Source organism: Ambystoma mexicanum, chromosome 12, assembly GCF_040938575.1.
Source record: "Ambystoma mexicanum isolate Mex_15411 chromosome 12, UKY_AmexF1_1, whole genome shotgun sequence".
Taxonomy (NCBI): Eukaryota; Metazoa; Chordata; class Amphibia; order Caudata; family Ambystomatidae; genus Ambystoma; species Ambystoma mexicanum.
In genome coordinates, this window is record NC_090936.1 from 1,014,159,020 (window position 1) to 1,014,183,774 (window position 24,755).

A 24,755-nucleotide genomic window follows, 5' to 3' on the forward strand; every position below is an offset into this window, starting at 1 on the left:
GCATTTCTTTGAAGTGGCCATTGCTGATCTCAACCTTTGTTTGCTATGCGTCCTCTGAGGTTGTCGACAATGTGGCGGTCCTTTGTTAATCGTTCCAGGGTTGTTCAGCTGTCTACTCCCAGGAACTGTCTTCTGCACCGGTGTGCCCTGGACCTCCTCTACCAGAACCAAGACACAGAGCATGGGAGCCCAGCGATTTCAGGAGCTTCCAAAATGGTCTGCGAGCAAACCTACCGGTTCCCACCCCGCTCTACATCCAAAGGGTTTATTGGGTGTAACATGCTTGCCCTACCTCTCCTTTACCTGACCTTAATCAGTGGAGTTCTGGTTAAAGATTCTCCCCTGGGCTCCCCGTAAGGTGGTTGGATTGGGAGAGAGTCTGCTAAGAACCTTTCTACAATTGTTCTTCTACTGTGAAACACTTACAAATCTGCCTGTTGGCTTTGCCTTCTCTTGTTTAGATCCTTTAAAGATGCTATACTTGTGAAAAGTATGCATTGGGACTTGTAACTATAAGGGCACCAGGCCTCTATTTTCTATCAGGGGAAGGGCTTTTAAAGTGCAGTTCATTTATAAGGCTCAGCTCTGTATGGTGTTTTCTATCTCTTTTCTTTTGTTCATATTACTTTCTACACTTCAGTTGCTAAGATTGTTTTAACTGTGTTCAAATGTAAAGTGTTGGTGCCCTATGTATGTAATGGTGTGTGTATGTTTAGTGTAATACTTACATGTGATTTTTAATTGCTAAGACTTTGTGCAAGGCTTAAATAAATAATAGTATTTTTATACATTCTGCCTGCCTCATGTTATTGAGAGCGCTCTGTGTGTGCGCGCTTAACTGAACCCGTCACTACTCTCACACACCTACACTACTAAGTCTACAGCGTACTGCTCGGTCACACTTCCTTAATGGAACCTTTACATTTGTATCTTTCCCTGTTTACACAATAGAGTGGCCTTTCTGAATCTTGCCACATGGCTGATTCTGAAAATCTATCTTGGCAGTCAACTAAGTAGGAAGACAATTTGCTCCTTATCCTCATTCAAGTGGATCTCTTGGTGCATCAAACCCTGAACCGATAGGAACAACCATTCTCGGCTCCCTTCTCGAGGATCTGTGCCTACTGAGCCTTCAGAAGTGTCTGAGGACCAACTAGCTCTCTATAGGGCTACCTCGCTTCAGCTGTTGCCGTGCCAAGCAGAGCCTTGGAACTTTGCAATTCTTCAGCTTGTGCCAGTAGTCGCCTGCTCCTGCATTTGGCTGGAACTGCTCCTGTGTTCGCCGTCTGCAGATCGCCTTTCACCACCTGACGGTGGTGACTCCCATTGAAACACACTTTCAATCCCATGAGTTGTCTTGAGGTGGCCTTCCCCGGAGAAGTCTTCATCTTTCCACGATTGGGTCATCTCCTGGAAGATGTCGAACAGATTCCTGTGCGCTGCCACCAACCGAAACTAAATCTTGTACCGAAAAAGCAACCTCGGGCCTTCCTCAACTGGATGCATTGCAGAAGATCGTGTCCCCAACAGATTTTGGAACCTCGGGACTGGCCTCTGGAGATATCGGTGTCAGGGTGCAAGTTAACATACTGCTTTCTGTCCCCAGTCGGTTACATAGATGTAAAGTTCTGTCCCTGAATCACTCCTCCTGACTTTGGTCAGTGGAGGCCTGGTCAAGGATCCCTTACTAGACCTATTCTAGTTTCTGGGAGTGAGTGCATTTACTTACCTGACCTTTACCTAACTTTCTGACTCCTTTAATCATAACCAGTGGCATCAATCTTTTGATGAACCTACATGTATATCTTTAGAACTGGTGACCTTTGAGCACAAGGCCCCAAACCATGTTGGGATTGGACTTTGTAAAAGCTAGGGAATCTGTTTGATGTTATTCTAAAGTGTCTACTTCTAACGTACGTCCCTGAGTTACACTGGTTATTGAATCAAATGCTTTCCTAGACCTCCTGAGGGTGAATGTATATTTCTGATGTTTGTTAATCTTAGAATCACATGCTGTGCATAGTCCGAAATCCAGTGGTCACTGCGGAGTATTGCATTTTGTTTTTCGTAGTCGAAAAGGGATGTCGACAAGGTGTGTCTGTAACACTATCCCTATAGTGACGTGCAGTGTACCCACAATCCCTCACGCGTCGAGGTCCCTCAGATTGTTTTTTTCCGCCCAGATATTGGTCGCCTTTACGCAGAGCTCCTCGAGAGACATTGTAAATATTCACTCGACCATTTGGTCGTTATTTAGAAATATTCACTCGACCTTTGGTCGTTATTTAACGTTACGTTCATCCTTCGCCGAAGCTGTTCTCCGCCGACAAGATCTTCGACGGCTGTGCCTTCGACAGAGGAGACCCTTTGGCGTCGCCGAACACGTGGCCTGGCCTCGCCGGCCTCAAACAGTAGGGAGAGAGGGGTCGTGGGACATTTCTTGCTATCTCTTTAAGAATGCCTTTCTCTTTCCCCACCTGTTCCTTTGGGGTTGTTATCGCGTCTGTCCGTTCCCTCAACTATTGAGAGGATACCCTTTAGGTTTTGCCCGCGCTGCAAGTGCAAATTCACCTGGAAATACAAGCACAAATGGTGCAACCGTTGCTTGCCCCTCGACCACAAGGAAGACGGTTGTGCGGCCTGTAAGCCTCTTAAACCCAAGACTTTAAAGGACCGCAGGGTCAAGAGGTGGGCAGCCTACACCATGTCTAGGTCTGATTCCTCACCCGCCACCGCCGAAAGTGGAGAGGAAAGTGATAACCCGACCTCCTCATCGGAGGCTGCACACCCCTCTAGGGAGCGGTCACGCTCCTCGTCTGTCCCCGACCCCAACAAGCTCGGCTCACGTCCTGCTTATGGGGATGAACACCCCAGCGACATAGACGCACACAAGCACTCACATAAGCACAGGGCTCACGGCTCTTCCTCGTCGAATACGAAGAAAGCATTAGCGCCAATGGAGACGCAGGCCCTACCGGCGGCCTCCACGGACCGTGAGGGTCCAAAGCCCCCATCGCAACCGCAGATGCGACCAGTGACTGGGCTACCCCCAGATAAGGGCGCTATCACCAAACCGCCAGACGTGCCGCTCCAGCGAGTGCCCGTCTGCGTAGAGGACGTGACCCCTGTAACGTCAAGGCCAGAGGAACCCTCGACAGACCATTTAGTCGTCGAGAGCCTAGCGCGTATTGTTTCCAACGATAGCCAGAGACAGACGGACGGTCGAAAGAAACGCTGAATACCGCTCGCAGGGCCAGGGAAACGCCGAAAGGAACGGAAGGAAGGCAGGAACCGCCCCCTCTGTCGAAAGGGACTCCTAGCCTACTAGAAGGCTTTTCAGAAGGCGATGGGAGCTTATCCTCGTTATGGGATAGGTCAAAGCGTTTACAGGCCGAAAGCCTTCCCTTTTCCCCCCCCAGACCGCTCTGGGCTACCACAACGGACCTTAGAGAGACTCCAATTTTGCATGGACAAAATGGAAAATTTTATATCTACCCAATACCTGCCCACACGCAAAAGACCAAGAGAGGGGCCTCAGGAGGATCCTAGGGCTAAATACCCTAGGCTGTTTAACCCCCCCACAGGGGGGATGTAGAGTTGTATGACCTCACTGAAGAGGACTCCCGCTTTCATGAAGATGAGGAGTTCTTGGGTAACGAACAAGAACAAAACATAGACCAGGAAGGTTTCAAGGATGACCCAGACATGGGTGGTGGGGGTTTTGAAGAAGACCCAGAAGAAGGTGCTTCACAGCCATGGCAGTCCCCATCAGCGTCTACAGACCCCGATGCCCTAAACCTGTCACCCCCCAAAGACTCACCAATCAAGAATACGTCACCTGTAGATGATCAACCTACCTTTAATGCACCTCTATGTAAAGCAGTAGCGCATTTCGAAATAGCGACTGGGGAAATTTCTCCTGACATGGACTTTGTTGAAAGGATTATCAAGGAGAAACCCCCTGTCAGTCAAACCATTCCCCTCCTTGCCTCAGTAAAGCGACAAATCATTCCTTCGCTTTCTACACCCGTATTAGTCATAGGGGTCAACCCAAGGATAGAAAAATTATTTAGTCCTTCTCCATCGGACCCGTTATACATCAGGGGCCACTCAGTACCGGACTCCCTAGTAGTAACTAATACAAGATAAAGGGAAGGGGTCCCGCTATCAACCAGCGAGGGACCTCCAGATAAAGAAGGTAAAAAGCTGTATGCCCTAGGTAAAAGGATTACAGCCTCTGCAGCCTTTTCCACTAGGATTGCTAACAATAACTCCTTACTGGCTAGTTATTCAGATGCCCAATGGAGCAAACTACGCAAAGACATTGAGGAGGTACCTGAACCCCTAAAAACTTGGCTTCTGGCCACGGTTACCGAGGGAACCTTAGTCAACCAGAGCATCATTAAGAATACTCTAGATGCTGCAGAAACGGCTGGCCGTTTCCTAGTCCAAGGAATCCTCCTCAAACGTCATGTCTGGCTAGGTAATTCGGGGTTTAAACCCGAAACACAACCATCTCTCATTAACAAACCAATAGAGGATGCCCACCTCTTTGGGAAGGTGGTGGATGAAGCGGTAGAACTGCAAAAAAGGAATTTGACACCATTAAGACCCTAGATCAGATTTCAAGTCCTCCCAACAAGCGAGGTTATGGAAACGGACGCTTTTTTCGAGGCCAACATCATCATCATCATCAGCAACAGCAGCAGTACTCTGCAGGCAACTGGTCCTCGAATCAAGGAACTAGTGGATAATACACCCAGAGAGGACAGCGTTGTGGCAAGGGAAGAGGTTGGGGCTCCACCCCTAGAGGTTCCCAAGCCACCAACGCCAAATGACCCGAAGATTCGGGTCCCCTCCCATGCATCACCGGTCGGGGGCCGGCTAACATCCTTTCCTCCAGCATGGGAGGGAATAACATCAGACCGCTAGGTACTATCAACCATAGCCCGCGGCTACTGTATAGAATTCAACCGCTCCCCAACATACAGACCCCCAAGGGGACAACGCCTGTCACCAGAACACCTCGCCATCCTTCTTCAAGAAGTGGACCAGCTACTAGAAAAAGGAGTTATAGAGGTTGTGCCTCTATCACAGGTAACGGAAGGTATTTATTCAGTGTTCTTCCTTGTACCCAAAATGGATTTAACCATGCGCCCTGTACTAGATCTGCGCCCAGTGAGTTTGTAAAACCTCAAAAATTTCGTATGGTGACATTACAAGACGTAATCCCCCTGTTATCGCAAGGGGATTACATGACAACATTGGACATGAAAGATGCATACTTTCAAATTTTAATGTTGCCAGCGCACAGAAAATACCTCCTGTTCATGATAGAGGGCAAACACTACCAGTTCAGAGTGCGACCCTTCGGCATAGCGTCAGCGCCAAGGGTGTTCACAAAAGTACTGGCAGTGGCAGCGGCCCACCTGCGCAGGTTGTCCATCCCAGTATACCCTTAGCTCGACGATTAGCTCATAACAGGGGATTCTTACGAGACATGCTTATCAAATACCCAAAAGACTGAAGACCTTTTGTTCCTACTGGGCTTTTCCATCAACGAGAAGAAGTCCAGCCTAGAGCCCAGCCAAATCAAACAATTCCTAGGGCTCTAATTCGAACAAAGGACGGCCTTGTCTTCCCTTCCAACGAGAGGGTCCAAAATATGCTGTTTCAGATCCCTCAATATGTGGCCGGTCGAGAGGTGACGGTGCGCAAAGCAATGCGTTTGCTGGGAATGATGGTGTCATGTATATATTTGGTACCTCACGCGAGACTGCGCATGCGTCCAATGCAGGAGTGGCTCAACAGCCAGTGGTGTCAGGCCAGCGGACAATGGGACGATCTAGTGGTGGTCTCGCAGGCCTTGGTTCTCTCGCTACGGTGGTGGTCGAAGGAAAACCTTGTCATCGGGAAACCATTCGCCCACCCGCAGTGGAGGCCACTCTAACCACAGACACATCCCTCACAGGATGGGGAGCTCACCTATCCCATCTGACTGCACACGGAGTTTGGACTCCGAATGTAGCATCCAAACACATAAACTTGCTGGAACTGTTAGCAGTCTTCAAAGCACTGAAGACTTTTCAGACACACCTGCAAGGGAAGACAGTGATGGTCCGCACAGACAGCACCACAGCTATGTGCTATCTGAACAAGCAAGGGGGCACTCACTCTCCAGGACTGTCCAAGCTGTCCCAGAACATCTGGAAGTGGGCTCTCAAGCACATGTTCCTGTTGTCACAACATGTACCAGGGGAACTCAATCTGCTAGTGGACGAACTCAGCAGAGACTTCCCTCTACCCGCAGAATACGAATGGCGGTTACAAGAAGACATCGTCTTCGACGTCTTCACACAATGGGGATTCCCAGAAATCGATCTCTTCGCAACTCTGGAGAACTCCCAATGCCAAGATTACGCCTCCAGGTACCCCCAGAACCAATCCATGGAGAACGGTCTGTCAATACCATGGTCAGGGAAATTTGTTTACGCTTTTCCCCCGACTCCCCTTCTAAACAAGATAGTGCACAAGATGCACCAGGAACCAGCCACCATGATACTAGTGGCCCCTATGTGGGGCCAGCAACCATGGTTCGCTCACCTGATGGAGATGTCTGTCTCCACCGGTGAAACTACCCTGCCCGTACAACATGCTGTCACAGGGCAAGACACTACACCCATGCCCACAGACCATGAACTTAGCAGCATGGCTCCTGAGATCATAGAATTTGGTCATTTACAGCTCCTGCAGAGATGCATGGACATTCTCAAGGAAGCTAGAAAGCCCAACACTTGTCACTGTTACTCTAGCAAATGGAAAAGATTTGTCATATGGTGTAGAAATAAGAGCATCAACCCGGTTGACTGCTCTCCCAAACAAATTGTTCTCTACCTGATTCACCTACTAGACTCAGGATTAGTGTGTAATTCTATTAAGGCTCATTTGGCTGCACTTTCTGCATACACCACTTCTCAACTTAGTGTCCTGGTGGAAAGTCCCAGTTATTAAGGCCTTCATGGAAGGAGTTAAAAGAATACACCCTCCCATAGCTAACCCAGCTCCCGGATGGGACCTAAATGTGGTACTAACCAGGCTCATGGGCTCACCCTTTGAACCCATGCACATGCACAAAGCAACGCTTAAGGACCTCACCCTTAAAACTGCTTTTCTATTAGCTATCGCCTCTATCAGGAGAGTAAGTGAACTACAAGCGCCATCTATGCTAGACCCCTTTGTAACAGTTCACAAAGATGAGGTGGTTCTACGCACACACCCTAGGTTTGCACCTAAATTCATTTCTAAGTTCTTTCAAAACCCTTCAAACTTGGAAGAAAAAAGCCTGCATACACTGGATGTGCGCAGGGCTGTTATGTTTTATATGGAAAGAACTAGACCACTGAGAAAGACTAATCAGTTCTTTGTCTCGGTGGCAGGAGGAAGAAGGGGAGATGCAGTTTCAAAATCCACTATATCTAGCTGGATCATACAATGCATCACCCTCTGTTACACTCTTGCTAAGAGAGAACTACCCTTCAAGCCAAGAGCACATGCTACTCGAGGCACTGGGGCTTCCAAAGCATTCATTGAAAATGTCCATCTTGAGTCCATTTGCAAAGCGGCAACCTGGAGTTCTGTACACACCTTTACAAAACACTACTGTCTTGATGCCCACTCTAGATCTGATTCACAGGTGGGACAAGCAGTATTAAGACACCTTTTCTCTACTGTTCCTTCTCACAACCCACCTCCAACTCCGGGTACTGCTCGCTAGTCTATGCACAGCATGCGATTCTAAGCAGATTAACAAACATCAGAAGACAATGCATTACTTACCGTAAAAGCATTTCTGACGGTTGCATCTGCTTAGATTCACATGCGCCCACCCTTCCTCCCGCTCGGATGGAAGGAACATAGACATCCTTTTATCTCTCTTTTCTGTACTCACTCACGTCTAGAAGGCTCCCTCAGGGCAGAAAAAATACAAACAGTGGGACCTTGATTCGTGAGGGATTGGGGGTACACTGCACGTCACTATAGGGTTAGTGTTACAGACACGCCTTGTCGATGTCCCCTTTTCGACTACAAAAAACAAAATGCAATACTCTGCAGTGATCACCGGATGTCTGACTATGCACAGCATGTGAATCTAAGCAGATACAACCATCAGAAATGCTTTTACGGTAAGTAATGCATTGTCATCTGTTTCATAGGTTTGGTGTGACAATATTTGACTAGAAGTTGTTAACTGCTTAGTGTGTATTTTAAGGGCCTAATGAATAAAGTAACTCTTGAAACTCAAGCATGTGCAATAGTACAACGAACTCTACGAAATGCGACCAACCCAAAACAATGTGAGGACCTTGGCACGTGTGGCATCATGGGTACAGCACATGTTATGATAGGGATAGTATTACAGACATGGCCCGTCAAAGTCCCTTTCAAAATCGAAAACAAATTATGTAATGCTCCGCACCAACGACTAGATGTCAGCCAATTCATAGATATCAGCCTATTCAAGGCATATGAATCTAAGCAGATACAAGCATCAAAAGGCATGATTACAGGTATGTAATGTCTGTCATTCTTTTACTTGCCTCTCTAACTGGAATTATTGGTGGTGTTCTGTGTGGACTTATTGGAAATCTACACCACTCTCACACCCCTCTTGAATCTAAGCTTTGTCGCTCTGCTACTTTCCTTTAATTGGGTTTGGCTAGACTTCAGTGTTGACCATAATAAGTTGAACTGCCAAGATCCGTAGTGTAAAACAAATGTGTTTTGGAGGGACGCCCTAGATAAAAATAATTCTAGGTTCAACTGAGTAAAGCAATTATTCAAGTACATTTACGGTGCGACTGCTAAAGGCATTCCTGGCTAATGGGATATGGTAATATGCAAAAACAAAAGATGTGTCATCTGAAATAAATGCCGTGTGATAGTGAATAACAGCTCTATTGCTGTAAAAGGAGGTACAACTAACCTTGGCTTACTATTGGTGGTAGTGTACATCAGTCAAAGAAGAAATGTCCTTGGCAATAGGCTTGCCCAATCTGGGATATATTGTCTTGACAACTATTGAGTGAACTACCTGGAGAAATCAAAAACACTTCATGAATGGGTGTCATCCCACTAGTGCTTAGACACAAGTAAGTTGATTTATCACATTCACTACCTGAACATAACGCTTGTACCATTGAAATTGAATATCAGGTACTAGTGGAATGACACTTTCATTCATGAAGTGTTTGATTTCTCCAGGAAGCTTACCTGATTGTTGTGAAGACAATATATTCCAGATTGGGAAAACCTATTGCTAAGGACACTGCTTCTTTGACTGATGTACACTACCACCAATAGTAAGTCAAGGTTAGTTGTTCCTCCTTTTACAGCATTAACACTGCTATTCACTATCACACGGCATATCAGCCGTGCTGGTCCTTACATAAATAAATACAAGAAATGTTCTTCTTACTTACAGAGACCAAATTGAGTTCATTGCACCTGAAGAAGAGTTAGATACTCGAAACGCGTAGTGGCGGGTCATTTTACAACCGAACCATTTACCATGCATGGTTCAGGACCAACTCTGAAAGATAGCGTTATATTGGACTCATATTATTCAGAGAAGCTCATTGAAATTTGATTGAGACACATCTGTCTGGTTATTTGACAAATTATGTGAAGATAACATACCTTGTATCAATGCTTTTTGTGAATTCTGACTATATTGTGTTGAACTTTAACAAGGATCTGTGATTGAATGAGCTATTATATTAGATTGAATTGAGAATTCTGATATTTTCTTGATTACATTGATTGTTGAGTATATTTCATAAACTGTCTAATCGTGTACTATAATATTCATTGAGGGAATTCTTTTTCTCCTTGGTCGAGTGCATTGTTATTCGTCTGATTTATTTCAGATGACACATCTTTTTGTTTTTGCATACTACCAAAATACACCCCAGGATTGATTTTTGAAATCCATCTCAACCGTGCTGGAGGGTAGTAACTGTAGGCCCTTCTATGTACATGAAGATTTTTAAAGGTAACGTAGTTTTTCTGCAGTGAAAAAAGCTCTAGTACCATCCCCATGGGGCAGACTCCCACAAGTGTGGAGGAAAGGACTATGGATCAGGAGTACTGTAGCCACTGCAGTGAGTAACTTTTTCTTTCTCTGATCACCTGGGTGAGGACAAGATTGCCCCTTCAAATGTTGAATTCAATAGATTCATCGTTGATATCACAGAGAGCAGGAATTTAAGGTCATTGCTTGCCTGTGCTTTTGAATTCTGTGAGGCAATTACACCAAGTGGAACTTACAAACACCTGATTACTTAGGCTATTGAGGACCCTTCTCGTCCGGTGCTTCTCGTATCTCAGTATGTTGTTTCACACTAAAGATAGTAACAGTATTTTGAGTGGATTGTGTCCTCCAACGTATTCCTCATCTCAGATGTATTCCATCCAGCTTTGCTGCACTTCGGAATTTTTTTGGCAGAGGGCGCCGTGCGTCAATGTTGTCGAGTTGATAGTCCCTCGAGGGCCTCCGTCGAGGGTGACGTCATCAGGTGTATAAGTAGCATGCGCGGCGCCCGTTGGCCTCAGTTCCGTTTTTCCGCAGTATGTTGCTTCGGCGATTCGGCGCGCCTCGAGTTCTGTCAGGAAATATATTACGAGAAGAAATGATGTCCTCGTAATCGATGCCGACCACGACCCCGAGATCGGGTTTTAAGAAATGTAAGTCGCATAGGAAAAGCATTGGGCTTGCTGAAAATGTGTCATATGGGGCCACTTTGAACTTTATTTCCAGGGCCTCTTTTGGTTCCCAGTAATTATTTCAAGGGCCTCTTTTAGTTCCCAGTCCAGCCCTGGCAACCAGTACCAACCGAAAATGCGAAAGGTATTGCTCAAGGGAATTTCCCCCGGCAGGAGCCCTGGGGGACGCGTTCGCGGTGGATTGGAATTTCCCACTAGTACGCGTTCCCTCCGATTCCCGTCATTCCTCAAGTCATCAGGAGGCCGAGATGCTTCGGGAGCCGCATGATCCTAATTGCTCCGGATTGGGCCAGGAGAACGTGGGATCCAGACCTTCTAGATATGTCCATCTGTCCTCCAGTACGTCTTCCTCAGAGAGAGAACCTTCTCTCTCAAATGGAAGGTCAGGTTCTCCGCCCAGAGGTCAGAACACTCAACGTTCATGCTTGGTATCTGAAAGGCTGAGATACAGGGATTGGAACCTTCCAGATGATGATATGGAGGTGTTGCTTTCGGCAAGAAGGCCAGCAACAAAGTCTCTGTACCGTTGCCGTTGGAAAAAGTTTTGCAACTGGTGCATGGAAAAGAATGTCGATCCTTTTCTATGTTCTATTCCGGAAGTACTATCTTTCCTTCTGACCCTACAACATAGAGGTCTGAATATCGGAACAATAAAAGGTTACCTTGCGGCGCTTTCCATCTTCAAGCGCTCATCGGAAGAATGCTCCTACTTCAAAATTCCTTTGATAACACAATTCATAAAAGGTCTCACTAATGTGTTTCCTCCTCACCCATTTCAAGTACCGATTTGGGATCTAAATTTGGTATTAAAATTCTTAATGTGTGCCCCTTTTGAGCCTATGCACACGTGTCCATTACGATTATTAACATGGAAAACATCATTTTTAGTTGCTCTAACATCAGCAAGAAGAGTGAGCGAATTGCAGGCACTATCTTCTGGGCCACCCTATACTGTGTTCTATAAGGACAGAGTTGTGTTGAGGGTCAAACCATATTTTTTACCGAAGGTAATATCTGATTTTCATTTAAATCAGAAAATTGTTTTACCCTCATTAAATCCTCCACCTCATCCTTCTAAGGAGCAAGAAAGACTACACAGACTGGACCCAAAAAGAGCTTTAAGCTTTTACCTCTCTAGGCTTTCTAGACTTAGAGTGGACAACCAGTTGTTTATAGGCTACACTGGAAGAAAGCTGGGTCAATCAGTAACAAAACAAACAATTTTGCCCTGGATCGTGCTTTGCATTTCGGAATGCTACAGACTAGCACAAAAAGACCCACCTGAAGGGTTAAGAGCTCATTCCACCAGAGGCATCGCCTCTTCCACAGCCCTTCAAAGAGGTGTCCCCATAAGGTCCATTTGCGAAGCAGCAACTTGGTCTTCGCTTCACACCTTCTCAAAATTCTATTACCTGGATGCTTCCCAGTCTAGGGAGCTAACTTTTGGAAAAGCAGTGCTTTACTCTGCCATCTAAGGGCATTTAAAAAAACAAAAAACAAATCTAACCTCTCCTCCAGAGGAACTATGCAAAATACTGCTTTGAGAGCCTATCTAAGATGAGGAATACGTTGGAGGACACAATCCACTCGAAGAACAAGTTAATTCTTACCTGGTAACGTTCTTTCGATTGGATGTTCCTCCAACGTATTCCTCATCGCCCTCCCAACCTACCCCTCTGTAGATTTTTTCCGGGTTTTTGCCATCTCAAATCTCGCAAGGCTGATACCTGTCTGCCGGCACAATATACACAGTACAAGATCACAGATACAAAAGAGGGGCAAAAACAGAACTGAGGCCAATGGGCGCCGCGCATGCTACTTATACACCGAATGACGTCGCCCTCAACGGAGGCCCTCGAGGGACTATCGACTCAACGACATCGACGCACGGCACCCTCTGCCGAAAAAAATTCCAAAGAGCAGCAAAGCTGGATGGAATACATCTAAGATGAGGAATACGTTGGAGGAACATCCAATCGGAAGAACGTTACCAGGTAAGAAGTAACTTGTTCATCTGTGGTGCTCATCGTTGTGCATGTGTTAATTTCCACATTTTTCTTTAGCTGCAGTTCCCAGTGTGTCCTCACTCTGCCCCTTTTTGTAAACACTAATTTTTTGTAATACATAGCCTGTTCCAACTAACATTGTCTCACATTTCTTTCAGTGTCGGGTGATGCGTGACCTTAAAGGATTGGCTGGAAATGCCAAAGGGCAGTCCCTGGGATACGCCTTTGTGGAGTTTCAGGATCACGTGCATGCACTGGCAGCTCTTCGACATGTCAATAACAACCCAGAGCTTTTTGGGCCCAAGAAGGTGAGACATGTTAGATAGTCATTCAGATATTTGGTCAGTGAAAGATTTGTACACTAGGTCTCTTTATTTTTCATAAACGCAGGCATACTTTATCATATATTGGAGAAAATTATGTAAACATTTTTTTGGTGAAATTAAGCAATGTTTTCTTCAATGTGTCCACAAGACCGGATCAGATCCCTTTGCAGGTAGGGAAGCAAGGATCCTGAGCACCTTCACTGTCTAATTTTCCACTTCAGTACACCCAGTCACACTACACTGTGTAAAGTCCAATTTTTTGCGATGGATGATGTTGGGCCTACCATACAGATTGTGTTCCACCGTCCGCAACGTGATGTAGGGCCTATAGGAGGTATATGGAGGGTGTCCTTCGCTTCTCAACCCATCCCATCATCGGCCCTGAAAGAAATATTCGAACACTTAAACTTCAGGGCACACTAGATAGCGGGAGCCAGAGTAAAGAACCATCTTAAGTCCTGCCGGGGGGAACTCAACCAGTGAGGCAATCTGGGAGCTATCAAATACCTGACACTGGTGGAGGTGGCGATAACCTTACAAAATCCCTCTCCCAACTCAAGTAACCTAAGAGCCCTCTGACCATGGGGTGTAATTTTAGGGGGGGGCAGGGGTGTTTGTCCCCCCCAACTTTCATGGCACACTATTTTGTCCCCATTCATTTGGCTGGGGCACCTTTTCTTCAGATGTCAGGTCCCCCCAACATTTTCAGCAAAGTTACTCCACTGCCTCTGACACCTTTGCAGGCGGGAGCCCCACAAAGCGAGCTTAGTGCTTTCAGCTTCCTCATTCTAACCTATACCACCACCTTCCCGAAATGCTTTATTTCAGCCCAAATAATTACTCCTGCTCCGCCTTAAGCCTTTCTCTGATTATAAGACATTTGTAAAGTACTGGCAATCGATGGAAAGTAATGTGCATCTCATAGAACCTCTGGACTCTGAGGACTTGTTACCAGTAACTGAATTTTAGAAGCATGGCAGTTGTGAGAAGAGGCTGATGAGGGCAGCAAAACCTGTAAGGAGCTGGGAGAATGTGGGGCCCTTTGGCCACCGATGGCCAACAACACATCAGTGCATTGCGGAAGGTAGAGGAGGCTGCTGCACACACCCCTGTGTGAGCCCCCAAGCTTGGAAGAACATACACACACGCTTAAAGGAAACTGGAAACTGACAAGACAGAAAACATTTAGAAAGCAGAACTGAAGATCTCGGACTTAAATCTTAACAGCTCGGTACATAGTTCTACACCGTGACATGCAGACCAATCAAGCGAGATGAGAAAAATAATTTGAATTTCATAGGTCATTCCCTATGTTCCGCAGTTCGGGTTGCATAACTGACTCTGATGAGGAATCCACAAGCCCTGGACATGAATCTGCAAGAATATAAAATAGAACAGCGCTTAGCACTGAGTGTGTTATTTCCTGTGAGGATGGCAGTGGCGTGCAGGAGCAAAGGGCGAACAGTCCAAATCGTATATGCGCGAGTTGGAGGCGAGGTAGAAGCAGCAGCAGTACCAGTAGGAGGAAAAGGAGGAGGAGGAGGAGGAGCAGCAGGAGGAGGAGGAGGAGGATGATGATGGATAGGTGGAGAACAAGAAAGAGGAGACGGCAAGTGGCAGGAGATGGGAATAATGGAAAGACCTGGAAGGAGAAACAGGAATAAAGTAGAGTACTCCAACCTCCGTTCTTGGTGTTACAGTTAAATAGGGCAGGACATCTGCCCTACAGGGCTTACCGAGAATGTGGCAGAGATTATCATGTGCACTTTGGTGCTCGTGGCTCTTCCTTTGCAAGCCCAGAGAAGCCTTGAGTAGCTTCACGGAGACAATGGAAAGCTAATCAATGAGCCTATGGACACTGAAGCTCTGACTGGTGGAAGAGAACACCTGAGAGACCAATATTAAGATCAGACAATGATACAGCAACCACTCTGCTAACACAAAGTGCAGGAGACTATTAAAACTCAGGAAACTAAGTGACCTTCGTTTGACTGCTATATGGCTGCACCAAGGGTATAGAGGGAGATACTGATTGACTGCAGTATTGAACAAGCTCGCATTGCTCATCTTGTGTGTGTTTTCCCTTTTATAATAGGTCTACCCTAGACACTTGGCATGTTTTTGTTTGTCAAATAAGAACTTTTGAACTTCACTGTCAACGTACAGAGTTGCATTTTGCTCTGTTTGCTTTGGCACCTATTACAGCCATTATGTACACACTTTCATTTGTGTTTGTCTCTACGCAGGTGTTTTGTAGCAGAATAACACTTTACACTGCACTATATTGTTTTCTGACTGTCCTTCAGTAGTAGGGCTACCTTTTAGTCTTGTTCACAATACTGCATCTTCAGGGTCCTGGCTACGAGCTGAATACAAACTGTTTTCTTTTCTCGCTTAACTTGTGTACAGAGGCCAATTGTGGAGTTTTCCCTGGAAGATCTACGGAAGTTGAAGATCAAAGAGATGAGAACCCAGCGAAGTCTGGTAAGGCTGTTTTTTGGTTGTAGGACTCCTCTAGACCAGCAGCATTGTCTTTTGTCTGTAAAGTTATTGACTTGCCCACTTTTGAATCTTTTTATGTCATGTTTGCCTTGCTAGCATATGAAGTTGTGAGAGCTTTTTTGTCTTTTGCTCTCTAATATGGTCATTATACCTTGTCCCAGACCCCTTGTGTCCTTTTCCATTGTATGCTTGACTCAAGGAAAATTACCACCTTCCTAGGTGGCGAGGCTGACGTCTCTCACCAGCTTGTCACTTGGATTCTCAGAAATATAGAGACTGACAATAGATTTGCAGAAAATAGACCTGCAGGATACTTCTCCAATCGGATAATTTAGTGTTTTGATAATGGGCAACTAAATCCTAATTGATTATCAGGTTAATAAGCTGATTCAATGTAAAAGGATAAATAGTGCATCAAATGTCCCACCCTAAATTAAGGATTCAGGCCATTGTTGCTTCTCCTCTATATTCCGAAAGGCTTCTCCACCACAATGTTCAGTGTTGCAGTAGACCAAAAATTATCTCAAACTGTGGCAATCAAAGTCCAACAAAAAAATGTGCCAGTGTTTTAAAGAAAGATATTTTATAACCAGTGCCTTAAGGATGATGCCCTTCCCTGCTGTACATTTTAGAATGGTCCTCTGGCCCTGCCAGACCCTTTGCCTTCTAGGGTTATTGTCCTTGGTCAGGGCTTTGCTCGACGAGAGGTTTTGCTGGCACTATTTGGGTTTGATGGAGAAGTGGAGCGCTGCTCCGACCACACCCTCTTCCTCTTTTGTTGCTTGCCATACAGCCTTTCTGCTCTTCTGCCCACTTTCTCCTTCCTCCCACGGTGTGTAGTGCTGGTGTCTCGAACCTCTGCCACCTCTACTGGGCTCTTTCCTGTATCAACGTGGTCTTCTGGAACCTCCCTGTCATGTCTCCTATCTGTCACTTCTCTGTACTCTTCTTGGGGTTTCCTCGTTTGGTTCTTCACTGTTATCTCTCTGGTGTGATCTTATTCTTTCCAATTTCCTCCTTCCGCTTCCTATATGGTACCCTTTTCTATCCTTTTTACGGTGGTACCCTTCTCTCTCTAATCACAAGATGTTTATTGCCCTAACTCCATGTAATCCCTTCCTTTCTCTCCATAAACCTCTGACTCTCTTTCTGCCTAACTCATCTTTCTGCTTCACAAATGGTCTCCCACCAAATTCCTACTCGTCTCTCTCTGTTCCCCAGTAATCCTACCCCCAATATCCTGTTCCTCCAAAGCTCTGTTACCCGTTCTCTATTTCCCAAGTGGTACCCCTTGCTTCCCTCACCAAGCTGATACTCAATCCTTCTAGGGAATCTCATACTACAAAAGCAGATTCCTCCAAACACTAAGCTTCAAGTTTACTCCTCTCGAGGCCTTCCTCCTTGTAGTGCTTCACTGTTGCACTCTCCAGTGGGACCCTCTTTGGTCTATTCTTCCCAGGGTTTGCTGCTTTTCAATAGTCTGCTCGCCCCAGGTTCATCTTCCTTCTCTCGCCAAGCATCCCTGCTTGGGGTCTCCCAGGATCTGCCTTCATCCATGAAACTGTTTCCAGGACTGGCAAAGGCTGCTTGAGCAGGCTTCTTTTTATTCAGTGACTTCTCTGCCTTTGTGGGTGTATTTCAAAGGAACTGGCTGCAACTGTGTGATTAGGATGGTTCGGTTTCCTGATTGGGCTCTGTGTCCCTGGTCAGGTGGGTGTTCATTGGGCTGGCCTACAGCTATATAGTAGCCAGACACCATTTTGTATTCTCTGCTGGCCTCTGCTGCATGTGCCCTTTCATCCCCTACCCTTGAGATTGCCTTTGTGGCTGCCTGCTTCCCTCAGTTTTATTTATTGTGCAATATAGTTTTTAAACAAAACCTTTCACGCACATATGAAATCAACAAACAAGTGCATACATTATCCTAATAGTACAATGCTAAAATACAGTTTAAGCATACAATCAATTAGAACCAGAATTATTACAGTTAGAAACAATGTGCAAATCATTGCAATACAAAACAATGGATTTTTTGCAATTAGTCCTAAAATCACATTAAGAATCTCCAGCACAGCAATTGACAAGGATACCTCATTGGCGTTCAGAATGCATATCCACAACCAGATAGGCTTCTTGAGTTGGCATCCAATTCTTCGGCAGAGGAGTTGATCTTTCCATGGCGTTCCTCACAATGTTCCCTCGGAGTAGTCAGGGCCAGACTTACTTTCTTTAACATTACTTCGTGCAGTTTAATCTATAGGGAAGCCCGCAGAGGTTAAAGTATTTGCTCATAAATCTGTAAAACCCTCCAGTCCACCTGCCCTTGGAGAGAGATCAAGCCCAATTCATGTATTAGACTGGCAATGGGGACCGAATTGGGCAATGAGAGCACTTTGCTCCAAACCACTGCTTCTGGTTTGGACCAAGCTATATTTTTATGTTGTCTCAGCCCCAAAAATTAAAAGTTGAGTAATTGTTTCTTATAAAACATTAAAACTTGGAGAGCAGAATATCAACCAAATTTAAAATCAAATTGGCGTAACTGAACAGTAGCTGCTAAAAATTATTATACAGAACAGATTTTATATTTCTTACATGGATATAAGTCCCTAGGTATTAGAAACATTCAACCACTTCTAAAATCTGGCCCTCAACCTTCCAAGCAAAAGTTTTCCTGTTAGATTTTTCTACATTTAATATTAAGATTTTGATTTTGCAATATTCTGGCGAAGGTCCAGATTCAGCAAGTACACATTTAAACATTACAAGGATCTCTGTATGCCTAAATCACATATGATAAAATAATCGTGATTTAGATAATGCACCTTGATATAGCCTATAGATTGGGAATTTGGCCGCACCTTCTCCCAACAGGTACTCATATTGCAAATAAAGAGGCTAAATAGAAAGGGAGCCTGGAAACAGCCCTGAGTAGTCCACAATTTGTGCTGATCCACTTTGTAGAGCCTCCCTGTCTATTTAGCCTACTTTAAATTCTAGTGTCTTGGTGTAATGCTGTTAATATACTAACCACGGCAGGTAAAGTTACCCATTGACAGGCACCTATCCTCAGATGGGTTGCATCATCACAGGCCTTATCGCTTAAAAAGTGTGGTGCCAGTGAAGCACGATGTGCTCATTTTGAAGCTTATTATTTTTGCGCTGGTGCCAAGGTTGGGAGGGTATGTTCACCACACAGGATTTTTTGGTGCACTTGTTTGTAAAGCTTGCCATTGTACCTATAGCAAGGGACTCGACTCTGAAAAGTGCTCCCTGAGAAAGGCTGTAAGCCTTTCAGGGTTAGTGTCCCAAAGATACGTGTTGCAAATAACCTTGCACGGCTCGCTGTTTGGGCTCTGTTTGGTAGCAGACATGATCAAATTGGTATTTTAGTGGGGAACAGCTTGCATTACCACAAAGGTGCTCTACAATCCTGTACCCACTCTCACAGCTAAACGTTGATCCCTGTGGATGAATGGAAATCTGTTGTTCACATACATCAGTGGTCTACAATCTCTGGCTCTCCAGGTGTTTTGGAGGGCAACTCCCATCAGGCCCAGCCAGCATAGTCAATGGTGAGGTATCATTGTAGTCCTAATTCAAAACTTCTGAGAAACCACAGATTGCATACCGCTGCCATGGATGGTCATGGCGGCCTTGAAAAAGCAAGAATTGCAGACCCTTGACAATCTCTGCTGAGATACCTGAACAGTATATCTTTGGTATCCACATCTTAAGTGGAAGCTCAGAAAAGCTTAAATGCGCTATGCCCCCAGGTAATTGGTACTTTCTTTGAATATTGGCAAAGAAGCAATCTCTTTTAGCGATGGTTCTGAAAGGAAGCACGTGAAACAATTCAATATCTGTCCTAGTACCTGGCAGCATTAAAGCAAAGCTGAGGGAACAACCATGATGTAACCTTCCGAAGCATGTCTTGCTCAGTGCGAGGCTTAAAGTGTAATGTTTATTTGCAGAGCAGCACATACAACTCCTATACACCCCAAACTGTATAGTGCACAGAAAAAAATCATGCCCATCAGAAATATTAAACACTATTACTAATATTGCATCACGTCCCTCAAAAATTGGCATCTATCATGCCTCCTATGATGGGAGAAAAAAAGGGCAACATAATGACTGTACTGTAGTATGTGCCCAGGAGAATCCATTGGCCCTGAGACGACATGCATCAGATTTCATTTAGTAAGAAAAAGCTTTTATCAGCATCACAGAATATTGTAATCAAATTTCTTCCACCACTGATAAGACCACCTGGGGCGGGATACTGGCATGAATATGAAATTAAACATGACCATCAGTTTGTGTCCCAACTCTCTGTCCCTCTCTGCCTCTTTCTCTCTTTTCACCGCATGTTTGGGCACCCTCTTGCTCTATTCCTTCTCTCCCTCGCTCTCTCCGGTCACATTCTGCTTGTCTTTTAATATATATATATCTATATATATATATCTATATATATACATATATATCTTGCTGCTCCTCTTTTATGCCCCCTTTTTCTTTCTGCTCATCTTACTATCGTCACTGTGGCTCTGCTTCTCGCCCGGCCCCTTTATCACTGGCTCACTGCTGTATCTTTTTCCCATGCCTCTGTGCCCCTTTATTTCTCTGTACTAGTTTCTCCTTTGCAGCAACTGCTTCTCTAGAGGTGTCTGTCATACTGTCTCCCTTTGTTGTCTTCCTCTTTTTCCCAGTCTTTTCTATGTTCCCCCTATTTGTTCCTGTAGTTTTTCTTTTTCTCCCTGCCTTTTTCTTTAACTTTAAGAAATGTGTATGTAACATAAAGAACAGCGGCCAGAAGTGGAGGTACAGTCAAGAACTAAGGAGCAAATGCAGAGACCGGGAATTTAAGAAAATAACCTTGTTTTCTGTTTTCTCTTGAACATTTTGAGAGAGACCTGGCCTCAAAGCCGGGAGGTGGGGGGGTGAGGGGGCAGATTCTAGCTTTTGGGACTGCAATAACAAAGACTCTGTTTTCAACCCTCTTAGTCCTACATCTCGGTAGGGTTAAGTAGTTCTGATTACTAGACCTCAAAGATCTGCTATTGACCTTATTTGAAATAAGGTCTTGCAAATACGAGGGCATAAGGCCAAGTCTGCATTTGAAAGTAATGACCAGAAGTCGAAACTGGGCACGTGCTTTGACAGGGAGCCAATGCAAAGAACGTCTAGCCGCCGAGATGTGGTCACGGCGGGATAATATTATAACCACCCTTACAGCGCCATTTTGAACGACTTTGTCTGTTGGAGTCCACTTTACTAAGACTAATCAAAAGGCTGCTACAACAATAGATGTTTGTGCCAATGATTGCTCTGGCAATGGTGTCTGCGTTATCCTGAGATATGAAGGGTCTGAGGTGGGCCAATAACTTGACATAGTAGGCTGCCACCGAGACAAGACTTCAAACATGCGCCTTCATGTTTAACAACTAATCAAGAAGTACGCCAAGGATTTTTACTTTCTTCTGGGGAATTATTTTAACCTCAGCCAGCAAGAAGCAATTGTAGAGAGGGCTATGTTTAGACAGCATTGAGGGGGTGCCCATGATCATTAGCTCCATTTTGTCTCTATTCAAGGTGAGGTTATTGCGTATCATCCAGCTCTCCACCAAGGTGTAAACTCTATTAAGTTACTCCTCATCCAGAGAGTGTGATCCAACAATAGGAACGACACACTGCGTGTCCTCTGCGTAGTTAGAAAACACAACCCCCTCCTGTTCAGAAGTGCAAAAAATGGAAACATAAAGATGTTATACAAGCGGGGGGAAATGCACGCTCCCTGCGGTACTCCAAAGTCCAAAGCAACCAGCCTCGGCCTCCTCAGAGAATACTCTACTTTCTCTCGTATCTAGAAACAAACCGATCCACTGTGCCGCAGCTGGGGAGACATTGGCTACCTTTACCATTCTAGAAATCAGGATGGCATGGTCAACCAAATCAAACGCGTCTCACAAATCAAGTGAAATTAATAGAGATGATAAACCCTTGTCCGTGCGTTCTAGGCGTCTCGACTTGAGATCAAGAAGAGAGGTCTCAGTTCCAAAACCTTGTCGGAATCCAGATTGGTAACGATTGAGTATAGGAAACTTAAGATGTTGAGCAATCTGATTATAGGCAATGTGATCCAAGATTTTTAACGGGAACGACATGTTTGTTATGGACCTATAGTTAAGCAGAACATCCTTGGCCAGAGCGTTTTTTTTTATTTCTTTTTTTTTTTTTTAAATGGGGGTGACCAAGGCTTTTTTTTATATCAGCTGGGACAAAACAACTCTCCTGAAGAGAAGTATTAACACATTTACAGATGAATTCCAATAGCAAAGGGGGACAAGCTTTAATTATCATGCAGGAGCATGGGTCTCCTTTTCATCTGGTAGCCTTCAGCTGTTCTACTACAACCGACAAGTCATCTACCTTAATGGGGGAGAAGTTAAATTGGAGGATCGAGGGGCATCTGATAAAGGACTCTTTCGCGCTGCTACTAGTGGCAGAGGACAGATCATCTTTTTCTAATGATACCAGACTTAATACCTTTTAACTTTTTTTGCATCGCATTTTATATTTCCTGACACCAGTCGGCATCCTTGATAAGTGGGAGCACCTGTGGCTGAGGGGTGTTCTCTTATTCTTTTAAACTTTTTAAAAGTTCTCTGTCTGACTTGGCGTTCAGGATTCTTGAGTTGTGGAAGTTTTTTTTTATTTGCGTCCACATTCGCCAGTTTGTAAGACTTCGCTGCTGGTTTATAAGCTGCAAGTGAATCTGATCAAGGGTTAGCTTTCCAGGCATAAAACAGCTTGAGAGTTAAGGATTTTCATTTCTGTAGCTCCGGAGAAAACCAGGATTTACTGATCTTCCCTTCAGTATTTCTTCTGTTTAAAAGGTGCCAGCACATTATGTATATGATCGAAGATAACAAGAGCATGAGAAATTGCTGCCGCTGACTGGATGTCCAAGACGTTAATGGCGGGATCAAGTAGGGGTTCAATTTTATCACGCGTAAGTAACTTCAGATTTCTGGCCAAAGAAACATTTGGTCTTCTATTCTTCAATTTCAAAGGATAATCAGCCATAATGGTAAAAAGCACAAAGGAATGATCAGACCAAGGGCAGGGGATGACTCAAATCCTGTCTTATGATATTAGTCATAGATACCCAATTTAGAATGTGACCCAAATTATGGGTGGGAGCAAGTATTTTTTGCTCCAAATCTAGGTCATTAAGGACCTGCTCCAATTCAACTGCCAGGTCATCCTTAACATGTCCCAACCAGTAGTTAAAATCTCCCAATAGAACAAAACAAGTTAGGTTTGAGAGTAGCTAGCTAACAGAAAATTACAGAGCGCAAGAATAACTGTACAAAATTAAGCTGTGCCGTAGTTGACTACATGGACTGACTACGTCTCGACATAATCTTTATTTGAAACAATGTTTCATCCAGGATTTTCTGAGGTGGCTCGAGGGGACGGTAATAGTCTGATGGACCTTTGCTTTGTTTTGGAGAAGTCCTTTTTTCTTTTTGGATACATATGATTACATTGTAATAAAAGTCTGTCACAATGCTCGCATTGAGACATGTCAGACTGGTGTTTCAATAAAATAAAAAATAAAAAAAAAATTAGAGAGCGCAAGAATAACATTCTCTGTTAGAAAGGGAGGCCTATAGATTAAGAGAAAATTAACTGTAGATTCTGCATTAAAACCGATCTTAACGTGCAAAGATTCTATACCATTAATTATTTGGCTATGTACTTCCCAGAATTAGGGCTACCCCACCCCCTCTACCTTATAATATGTCTTGTTGAAGCATAGCATACCCCTCAGGTATGGCAAGGTTAAGGGACAGGCCCGCTGTACTGGAACCCCAAGTTTCGGTCAGAGCGCAGATGTTAACATTATTCTGTTCTATATATGCACAGACTTCATGGGCATGTTTAACAAGAGATCTTGTGTTCAAGAGCACACAAGATAATTTGTATACTGGGGTGATCCAGCGTTTAACAATTGCTTGCACTCCTAAACCGCATATCGGGGGCAACATTATAGGTAGGAGACATCAGTTATGCCCATCTTACCACTCCCGGGGTCACCGTCGAGTGGGTGGAAGAGGGGAAAAAGCACTCCCGTCACAGCAGTCCGACACATGTTTCACAAGTGGACACGCATCACAGTTAGGGGCTAATGATGACAGACCTACCGTAGTTTCTTCGCCGGGCCTGTCAACTGAGGCATTGAAGATGATTCTAGTGGCCATATTGCTGCTATGACTTCTATGATCCCCATGACCAACAAGCAAACAGAGACTGGCCCAATACGGCCCAAACATGTACCAGCACAGACCGCGCCGGCACATTCGCGTTCTGTCTTCCTCTCTTCTCAAAGCCTGCCTCTGTGTGTCCTGTATTTCTGTCTGACAACCGTCTCCCTGCACCCCAGTTTCTTCTGGCTTTGTTCCTCCTTTATTTTTTGGTCTGCATTGATTTCAAGTTGCCACCTCCCGTTGTGCCCTGTACTTTTGCCATCTTCTATCTTTCGCTGTGCCTTCTGTATGTCAGGATGATGTGCCGCATGGAAGCTCTTTTAGAGCTGTGGCCTGTTTTCATTGTGCACCCCCTCTTTCCCTCCTTCCACCATGCTTCGCCTCCATCCCTCTCTCCACTTACAATCTGAACACTTAACCACTTGTCACCGTCCTCCCATGTGCTCACAGTATAAATCGAATTTTAACTAGAAGCTGGAGATTTAGGAAGTATTCCTAACACTTTCCATCTGCAACGGAAAGGGATCTTTAAATTAGATGGTTTTCTGATTAATGATTTTAATGTCAGCAGATTCTTTCAAATTGCTAGAAAAGTTGATGCCTTGATTAAAGTCTCATCCTTTTTTCCCCTGGTGTGTATTGTTCTATTGTATAAGTGTGTTGCATTCTTCCCAACTTTACAAAATGTTTGTGATTTGGAAAGTGGGGGCATTAGTACCCAATTTGAATGTGATTTGTCAGTACATAATGAAGCAGTGTCTGAAGTACATACATAACACATTAAACTAAGCATGGACAGTGGTATTGATTGCCTAAAATTACATTTTACGAAAAGTCGCCCTTTTGCAGTCTGTGTAACAGGA

The 24,755-nt window shown here is 44.8% G+C and overlaps 1 protein-coding gene across 1 annotated transcript in view; it reads left to right on the top strand.

Moving 5' to 3' along the window:
* RBM28 (RNA binding motif protein 28) overlaps window positions 1–24,755 on the top strand; it is a 728,250-nt gene that overhangs the window by 495,058 nt on the left and 208,437 nt on the right. The window contains exons 15-16 of the mRNA XM_069629558.1: window positions 12,947–13,096; window positions 15,524–15,598. Coding sequence (XP_069485659.1) covers window positions 12,947–13,096; window positions 15,524–15,598 — 225 coding nt within the window. The remainder of the gene's footprint in view (window positions 1–12,946; window positions 13,097–15,523; window positions 15,599–24,755) is intronic.